The sequence below is a fragment of the Trichinella spiralis genome (genome assembly GCF_000181795.1).
Source record: "Trichinella spiralis strain ISS 195 chromosome Unknown Scfld2, whole genome shotgun sequence".
Taxonomy (NCBI): domain Eukaryota; kingdom Metazoa; phylum Nematoda; class Enoplea; order Trichinellida; family Trichinellidae; genus Trichinella; species Trichinella spiralis.
The window spans coordinates 6,167,648-6,177,956 of NW_003526941.1; the positions used below are offsets into that span (position 1 = coordinate 6,167,648).

At 34.7% G+C, this 10,309-nt stretch overlaps 2 protein-coding genes across 2 annotated transcripts; one reads left to right on the top strand and one right to left on the bottom strand.

Moving 5' to 3' along the window:
* Positions 1-4,083: 4,083 nt before the first annotated feature.
* Tsp_05980 (hypothetical protein) lies at positions 4,084-5,761 on the top strand. The gene is made up of 10 exons (XM_003380216.1): positions 4,084-4,187; positions 4,263-4,314; positions 4,491-4,560; positions 4,600-4,727; positions 4,814-4,915; positions 5,123-5,167; positions 5,232-5,378; positions 5,457-5,520; positions 5,571-5,680; positions 5,708-5,761. The coding sequence occupies exons 1-10, from the start codon at positions 4,084-4,086 to the stop codon at positions 5,759-5,761; spliced, it is 876 nt and encodes a 291-aa protein (XP_003380264.1).
* A 760-nt stretch (positions 5,762-6,521) lies between these two features.
* Tsp_05979 (hypothetical protein) lies at positions 6,522-9,240 on the bottom strand. Its single transcript, XM_003380217.1, has 8 exons — positions 9,195-9,240; positions 8,824-8,892; positions 8,699-8,739; positions 8,313-8,396; positions 8,172-8,281; positions 7,826-7,952; positions 7,695-7,757; positions 6,522-6,569 (listed from the first exon to the last, which is right to left on the bottom strand). Exons 1-8 carry the CDS (start codon positions 9,238-9,240, stop codon positions 6,522-6,524), a joined length of 588 nt encoding a protein of 195 aa, XP_003380265.1.
* Positions 9,241-10,309: the final 1,069 nt, after the last annotated feature.

Sequence of the window (10,309 nt, forward strand, 5' to 3'; positions counted from 1 at the left end):
CCCACCTGTCACTCCCTTGAAACGGCTCCAGGATGGTTGAATTTTGATTTAGGAAACGTTTTTTACATTATAGTGAGGTATTCGATGAAACTGTGTAGTCTTTTGCAATAATTATTTGTTTTGGGCATGTCGATTTATTTTCATTTTCCGTTAATTTGGAATAAATTTATAGAAATTGTTTCAGGACGGATTGAAATGTAAATATAATCTAAATGTGATTACAAATTGCTATTCCACTGACATTTTCACCCTTTACCAGTTCTTGTTCTAGTATAGTTTTATTGAATGGTTGACTTTGCCATTAGTCTCGATTTTTTCATCCTTAGCTTGCAAAACGTTTCCTACAATTTTGTGATTGGCTGTTCATTGATAGGTTGTAATGGTTTCGTTATTAATTGGCTGATGAATTGTGCAATGTTATTAGTTACTCAATTTTCATCACCAATTGGACGAATGTGTAGTTATATTTGATTAGCTCCTTAATTCTGTTCATTGATTGGGTGATTATTTTTCATCAAAGCTTTCCCCCAATATATATTGCATTACAGCTTAATTATCTTAGAGCTTGGTAGCAGTAGTTTGGTGCAATATTTCAGATGTTTATTTAATCTGATTTTCCTTTATTTACATTTATAAGGGCAACAGTTGTGTGAATCAACACTCAAAAGGAAATTCATTTATTATGCATAATATTATATGAAGGTTGAATACAAACGTAATAACTTTTGTAATTAGTAAAATTCTCCATTGTATTGATGTCATTCCGCCATCACCACTATACGTGCGGTGATTTCAACTGGGCTACGCTAACTATTCTAATTTCTTGGACTTGATCTTGATCCAATTTTAAGAATGTCGTCATCGTGGTTATTTAGTTAATACATGCTTAGAGCAGCAGTCAGGAAGCGGGTTGAGCTCTTTTCCTCAATACCATATTCAGTTAGATAGTCAGTGATATTTCATTCCTGAGCCTCTGTTCTATTCATATACGATTCACATCAGACAGCATGTTAATCAACAATGGAGGTTGAACAATATGATGCAATTTGGATGTACTAAAGAATCCATGAGAAATTTGCTGAATAATTAGTGAACCCTGGCAGCGCGCTTTTTTTCGCATTTTACCTTTTTTTCTGCATAATGCAATATGAGTAGTAAGAGGAAGTTTTCACTTGATCGGTTGGTGGTTGTTCATACAAGAATGCAAGTGGACGAACTCTACTTCACGATACTTCTAACAGCGTATAGTGTAGTTTGGAATAGAGAAAGAAGTAGTGCTTGTTCAGCAATTAATCTGCAAAATATTATCATCATGCTAGTACAGCCTCATTTACGTAAGACACTATTCTATACTTCTTTAATTTACGCCATAATATTATTTGTGATAGATAGTGGCTTTGATCTGTAACGCATTCAGGATTTTGTTGTTGTTCAGCAATTATTATAATCTTTGGTGTTGGCTCATTACGTTGTTATTATGCGTTTTCAAAGCAAACGCATTTCTAGGTCAGAAGAGTAACTTTATGCAAATGTGATGGTAAACACAGCCGTTGGCATTCTGCTACGTACACTTTGTGCTATGCAAATGCGGTAGCAATGTTCCTTATATAAATTTCTGTTTATTGAGAGAACGGCATTATAGTATAAGTGTTCGCTGCTGAACGGCGGTCTAATTACTTACTGCACTGCGTTGTTTGGTCATTTTCATGGTTCAGTTCAACAAATACGTTGTGATTGTTAGACAGAAATATGAAGAAACCACGAACATCAGTTACAAAATGTAAGACTCTACGTTTGCTTTATAAGTCATCCCTGACAGGTCTGACAGGTATGAATTTTCATATATTTGCTATTTTTTCGTACAATGTTTTCTTTCTTTTTCATGGCACACTGCATTTAACATGCGCGCTTTTTAAGCTTTTCGTAGTTGCTTGATTTTAGTCTTTTTGAATGGAAACTAGCGCGTTTTTCTTCAGTAATGATGTTCAATTAATATTCGAGACTTTATTACGGCCAAGCCAATATATAATAGTTCTAATGGTATATATTGCTATAATTTTAAATAGTCCTTACAAATCCATTTGTAAAGTAGTACTCTGACATAGCGGTTCAACCCCTCCCGCATTATCTTTACTGTCCACTGTAAAGTTTATTGCTAATGTAACATACTTGCCCAATTGTTTAAAGGAAATGTCTGTCACCGGGATACTGCTGTCGCACAATCGCACCCCTAAATGCTTGTCACTGCTCAAATCGTGCACAAGATTGTTTCAGCATAGCCTAGGAAAGCTGCTGTTAGCTAGAGAACACACTTTTATACGACCACCTTTGATACTTTCAGAATGGCAGTAACGTTCCCTTCATTTTTGAAATGACTCCTTAAAGTTTTCATTATGTCATTGTACCGCCAATAGCACTGACTTATGCAGATGCCCCTATTTTCTGCCATTGAGAAAATAATGCCCATAAATGTTGTCAGTATTGATAAATGAACCTACGCCTGAATATTATACGTGAAGATTGAGTGGAAGACCGCATATGACAACTTCCACCTCCTCCATCCTTCAACCTCTCCCTCATTCCTTCCTGCTATGCTGTCCCGCCCTCCTTTCCTGTCCAATGATCCCCATCATTGCGCTCGTAATAATACTAAGCTGAACAGAGATCGCATTAAACTGAAAATTCTGCCCACCCCCTATTTCGAGATGAATGAACAGCACTTTGCTGTTTTTATCTCATATAAATCTAATTTCTCATAATTGTTATCGACTGACAATATAACCAAATCCAGGCTACTCGTCATTCTTTTCTTTTATTCTTTTCATGAAATGCAATACAGAATTGTCACCCTCATAAGTTTCTTGAATTCATTGCAAATCGATCAGTTGCTGAATTTCTGCGATTAGGGTTTTTCTCACATTGTATGAAACGCGCTGATGCAGTGCTCAGCCAAGTTTGCAGTCTTACTGTAAATAATCGTAAGGCGCAAACGTACGTGGAAGTGAGCTGTCAAGCGGCATACCCCCTTGTGCAGCCGCTTACCAAGATTATGTCAACGCTGCGCACTTGTTAAATTCTGTGCTGAGATAAATTGTATATTACAAAATTTCATGACAACTGTTTAATTTTCCATAAATCTGAAAAAGTATTTTATTCTCGAAACTATTTTCAGTGGAAGCTATATTTTATTATCCATATAATTTTGATTAGATGAAAAACATTGATAAAATATAAATTATTGAATCAACTTGTACTTTCATGCAACTAAATCACAACATGCATAAATACGCAGTGATAGCATTTCCGTTTATTTTTAGTAATTTTCGATGCTTCAGGTTAATAATATTTCCTTTTAGGTAATTTTAGGGAAAAATATTTGCATAACAATGCCATATTACGTAGTAATATGAAGTGTGTAAATAGAAACGTAATAAATTTCATCGTGTCGGTTCATAATGTTGTTCATATTGTTTATTTTAGTGCCCTATTACTGATGGAAAATTAGGGTGTTCTTCGCGTAGCAAAGTAAATAGTTATTTGCATAATTTACTTATTATACAATTGACCAAGCACATCGATTTTATTAGGTTATGCAGTTCACTGCAATGCTATCAATCTAGCATGTGGTCAACTATAATTCCGCTCTTCAACACCATCCATGAATAACTGGTAAGTTGGTTTTGGTATTTTGGTGGTGGCATGCTATGCATGTTACTTTACATATATGGTGAATGGAAACTGGCGGGTTTCTTTTCTATTGTTGTTATTGCTAACATTCAGGTACATCAGATGCTGAAGAAAAAGGAATTCTTCTTTTATTCATATCAATGAATATGAAACAACCAAATTCTGAAAACTAAGTGAATACGGTAACTATGCATCATGATGAATATGCCTTGCTTTTTACTTGAATTTTTTTGTTAAATTTAGGTTGAAGGTGGCAGTGACAATAGCGTCACATTGCTTTCATTCTAACTGCAGTACTAATATTAAATTATCATGTATAGGATATCATAGATTGAGTGGTCTTGATTCAATTCTTTTAAGAATTGAAAATTACATTTGCTTTGCTACATTTTGAAAATGCCCAGATGCAATCTATTATCAGTAAAGACAGGTAAATGCTGTTGGACAGTGGTTGTTGGAGTTGCTGACCTAGCGTTCAAAAAACGTATGACAAAAAAACAGTAAGTGTTGAATTTGATAGAAAGACGATAGACGTATTAGATATAGGTAGAATTAGGTAACTTCTGTAATTACAGATTACGTCATCAGCTGAGTTTTTATGGTGTTCCTTTTGCTCTGGGCAACGTGGTAAGTCATGTTCACATAATTTCGTTCTAAATTTGCCATCACTAGCTTCCGTAAGTATTGAATTTGCTTCTGATTGCAGTTGGATCGTACAGTGTGTTTGTGCAGTGACGTTTCCCAGTTGTTATAGTGTGGTTTCACTTATCATAAAAGTAACATCGAATGGATTGTAATTGTAGCAGATTTCGCTAAGTCAGTCGAGTAGCGTTCTTACAAATCCTGACAGCGCACTGATGCTTGTTGCTGTCAGTGCGTTTCCAATGTGATATCATAATAATTAATGAGTAGCTTTTGTTTATAATAACTATGTATTACGTCATCCCATGAAGCTTGTTTCGTTGGCAACCCTTGTTCACATGGACATAAAGGCGTTTCCTAGCCGTCCCAGTGTGCCTTTGCTTATCACATATAGTATCGTTTATCAGTAAGTATTGAATTTGATTAATTAGCTGGAAGATGCGAGTGTTACATGAATTGAATTAGATAACATCTATAATGAAAGATAACATCATTAGCTGAACTGTTTTCAACTTTCTTTCGCTCTGGACACCGTGTTTGGTCATGTTCACATCAGTTTGTTCTAGATGTGGCATCACAAACATCCGTAAGTATTTAACTTCCTCCTGATTGCAGTTGGATACGTAAAGTGTGCACATTTTATCCATGACAGCATTACATTAACATCAAGCGAATTCGATGTTTCTTCTGATCGCCCTCTGAGTTGAAGTTGACGCAGTGACGTTCATCATTGGTACTAGTGTGGTTTCATTTATCATAAGAGTAAGAAAGAAATAAATGATTGTAATTCTAGCAGATTACGTTGAGACAGTCGAGTAGCGCTGGTGCACGTATACATGTTTCGTGAGTGCGTTTCCAATGTGATATGACAAAAATTAGTAAGTAGTTTTTGTTTATAATAGCTGTGGATTATGTCGTCTCATGAAGCCCGTACTGATGCCAACCAGTGTTCACCTGGCGTTTCAATTCCGTTTTCTAGCCGTCCCAGTGTGCCTTTACTTATCACAAATAGTACGAAGGAATTTCCTATTATGACAGCAATGAAATATGTTAAATAAATAGAACAGGTATCCCAGCATTTTGTTCTTGATAGCAATAGATTACGTCATCAGAAAATTTTTGTTTAGTCGCAGCTATGGCACTCTCAAATTGCGTTTCCTACGGTTCTGATGTTTTTCCTTGTCACGCAAGGTAAGGTAGAATTGCATTATCTTTTTGTAGAATTGTATTTAATGTTTTAGTGCGTAACTGTGAAGACGAGAGCCGCATCTTGAATGATCTCCATCGAATAACGTTTATTATGCTGCTGTTATTCGTCTTCAATGTAACTGTAATATTCAACTGTAATATTGTAATATGGTATATGACTGAATTTTAGAATCATGGCATTTTTATATCAAATTCTTCATTTAGTGCAGTAGAGATAGCGTAAAGTAATGGTACGTAGCATCAAAGTAAGTGGACAAAGTAATGCAGGTAAGTAGAGTCGAAGAGGATATTTTAAAGTGATTCCGTACAGGTAAATGGACTGCAGGTAAGTACTGAAGGTAAGTACGATAACGTAGGCTGCAGGTGAGTAAAGTAAAAGTTGTGCAGGTAAGTATATAAAGAAGAATGATATCGTAGAATTAAGTGGATTGAAGAGCAGAGGTAAAGGTAAGTATGAGGCGTAACTCTACGCCGAGTGGAGTACGGGAGAGCGCACTGGGGAAATTCTAAAGCATGCAAGTATCGAATAAGTTATGCAAATTTTCGAAAAAATACCTGAGGGAATGCCCTGGGCATAGCCTGAAAGCAAAAGAAAATTTGCATATCCCCCTGAAGGCAAATATTGTGCAATAAAATGCTTTGGGCGTAGCCTGCGGGAATATGCAAATTTTTATTTGCCCTGGGGCATAGCCTGAGGCGACGCCTGCGGCTAAATTTCAAAAAATTTCGAAATTTTCAAAAAATTGCCTGAGGCATAGCCCCAGGCGTAGCCTGAGGGCATATAAAAATTTGCATATTACCCTGAGGCGATTAAAAATTTGCATAAAAGCTCCCTGAGGGCAAATATTGTGCTATAAATTGCCTGGGGGATAGCCTTAGGGCATATGCAAATTTTTATTTGCCCTGAGGCGTAGCCTGAGGGCAAAGCCTGGGGCTATATTTTAAAAAATTCGAAATTTTCAGAATTTTGCCTGAGGCATAGCCTAGGGCGTAGCCTTAGGGCAAATAAAAATTTGCATATTACCCTTAGGCTATTAAAAATTTGCATATTTTATTAAATAAATCGCCTCAGGCTTTTTAAAATGTGTAATTTCAATCTTCACATGTATACTTCACCCTGAACACTACTTACCTTATCTTTTTACATTACCTTCACACTTATACTTACCTTCTCCCTATACACTACTTACCTTCACACTTATACTTACCTTCTCCCTATACACTACTTACCTTCACATTTATACTTACCTTCTCCCTATACACTACTTACCTTCACACTTATACTTACCTTCTCCCTATACACTACTTACCTTCACACTTATACTTACCTTCTTACCACTTACCTTCATCCTATACATTACCTACTTTCAGTTATACTTACCTTCACCGTAAACACTACTTACCTTCACACTTATACTCACCTTCTTACTACTTTTCATCCTATACACTACCTACTTTCACAGTTATACTTACCTTCACACTTCACACTACCTGCCTTCACCTATGCAGTACTCACCTTCACATTTATACTTACCTTACCTGACTTACCCTTAACTATTAGACTACTTACCTATTTATCTTCATACTTACCCATAGTCTGCTTCCTTGTCTTTTTAGACTTATGATAGACTTGACTTTTTAGACTTATCTAAATGAAAAATCTTGAAACACTAGTACCAGACAATAATTATAAAAATTATAAAAAGCAATTATGAAAAAATTATGAAAAGCACCATTATAAAAACCTGAAAAACTAATACGACAAAATTTACAACAATTTACAACAATTTACAAAATTACAAAATACAATTTAAACTTTATTCATCTATATCTAAACGTAATTTGATTCTGAAAATATTTGCAAAACAAGTGTGCTGAAAAGTAAAGCATTTTAAACAACATTGATATAAAACAACCATATTGTAAAAAATTAAAGACAAACAACAGTGTTGTTCCTTAATTGCTAAGTATACAAATTTGTGGAAAAACTACGTGGTATTCGTACAACATTTGTCCTTCATGATGCAACCTTCAACAGTTATGCGCTGAAATTTCCAATTCTTAGCATGTGATAAGCAACAACGCAGTGTGGATGCTATCACTCATCAATAAAAAACAATCTGCACTTACAAAATACTTACCTACTCGCAAAATACTCTACAAAAATACTCACCAAACGCACTGATGGCAACACGCACTAACAGACTTGTATGATGTATCTGAAAACCAGTGCAAATCGACTATATTCACGATATATGCTACTATTACAATCATTATTTAATTATACCGTACTCCTGTGATAAGCGAAGCCACACAGATTTCTGGACCAATACTGGGTAACGGCATTAAGCCAACTTAAACTAACGCAGGAGTATGAACGTACATCTACTCGATGTTGATGATGTAATCCATTCCTATAATGGGCAAAATGTGTACTTTATTTCTGTGATGGCACATTTAGAGCACATTGAAGTAAAGGTGACATACCATGATGGCAAGAGCAACAGGAATTCCAAAACATTCAATTATGTTGACGTACACTATTTAATTCGATAACAAGAAGCATACAGGATCAGATATAAGTAGAATTAGAAGACATTCATTATAGTAACAGATTATAGATACTCAATTACTTACAGATTTTTGTACATCTTTTCAATCCATTGAGGGAAACCCGAACCACCATTAGAGAAAGATATTCAAGTTCATAGAAATAATTCCACTGCACTGACACAACCCATTGCTATAATAAAGTGCATAAAATTCATTCTTACTGTGACGATGAAGAAAACCAGAAAGCGGAACCGTTGAGACACATGACTGATCACGGTAGAAACATGAACAGAGCAATAGTCAAACTAAAAAATAGATACTAAATAACACAGCGAAATAAAACATTGGATTACAAAATGAATGAAATTCAAATATCATCGTGATGCACTGTTATTCGGCTTCAATCACTTTTTATAATACGGCTGCTTCTCATAAGTATCATTTCAACCGCTATCCTGAGTTCATTAAAGCGCACGCAACGTAAGATACAGAAATAAATAAAGTTGCATTATGTCCTTGATGATATACTAATGAAGACAATTCAAAAAAAATAAAAAAAGTTGAAATTATTTAATAATTAGTGTCATATAAACAGAATATTTTTTACCCACACTCGTTCCATATATTGCGTTGTATTATCTTGTACATCTAAAAATTTCTAATGTATATTTCAAATGTAAAATTCAAATTTCAAATTTACTAAAATCAAAAGCAACCAATCTATAATATTACTTACATTACGTTGCACGTACGAATACAATAACAGACGTGCTGCTGCTGATGGCGTTGCTAACTTACAATCTAAATATGTCGCAAATAATCATTTTGCGCAGCTGCTTGTTGGCCATCATTGTTATTGAAATTTCACGGAAATAAACAAGATTGCAAATCAACAGAAAATGAAAATAATTATGATGCATACTGTCATAATGTTCTCAAAATAGGATTTTTTATATTCATTGATATGAAAATACAATAATGTAAATTCAAAATGTGAATTATATTAATGCAGTCATCTCTAAATAAAAACAGAAATAGATACTTCTTCGTCTTCAGCATCTCATGTACCTGAAAGTTAGCAATAACAACAATAAAAAAGAAACCCGTCAGTTTCCATTCACCATATAAGAAAAGTAACATGCATAGCATTCCACCACCAAAATATCAGAGCCAACTTACCAGTTATTCATGGATGGTGCTGAAGAGCGGAATTATAATTGACCACGTGCTAGACTGATAGCATTGCAGTGAACAAAATAGCCTAATAAAATCGATGTGCTTGGTCAATTGTATAATAAGTAAATTATGCAAATAACTATTTACTTTGCTACGCGAAGAACACCCTAATTTTCCATCAGTAATAGGGCACTAAAATAAACAATATGAGCAACATTATGAAACGACACCATGAAATTTATTACGTTTCTATTTACACACTTCATATTACTACGTAATATGGCATTGTTATGCAAATTATTTCCCTAAAATTACCTAAAACGTAAACTTATTAACATGAAGCATCGCAAATTACTAAAAATGAACGGAAATGCTATCACTGCGTATTTATGCACGTTGTGATTTAGTTGCATGAAAGTACAAGTTGATTCAATAATTTATATTTTATCAATGCTTTTCATCTAATCAAAATTATATGGATAATAAAATATAGCTTCCACTGAAAATAGTTTCGAGAATAAAATACTTTTTCAGATTTATGGAAAATTAAACAGTTGTCATGAAATTTTGTAATATACAATTTATCTCAGCACAGAATTTAACAAGTGCGCAGCGTTGACATAATCTTGGTAAGCGGCTGCACAAGGGGGTATGCCGCTTGACAGCTCACTTCCACGTACGTTTGCGCCTTACGATTATTTACAGTAAGACTGCAAACTTGGCTGAGCACTGCATCAGCGCGTTTCATACAATGTGAGAAAAACCCTAATCGCAGAAATTCAGCAACTGATCGATTTGCAATGAATTCAAGAAACTTATGAGGGTGACAATTCTGTATTGCATTTCATGAAAAGAATAAAAGAAAAGAATGACGAGTAGCCTGGATTTGGTTATATTGTCAGTCGATAACAATTATGAGAAATTAGATTTATATGAGATAAAAACAGCAAAGTGCTGTTCATTCATCTCGAAATAGGGGGTGGGCAGAATTTTCAGTTTAATGCGATCTCTGTTCAGCTTAGTATTATTACGAGCGCAATGA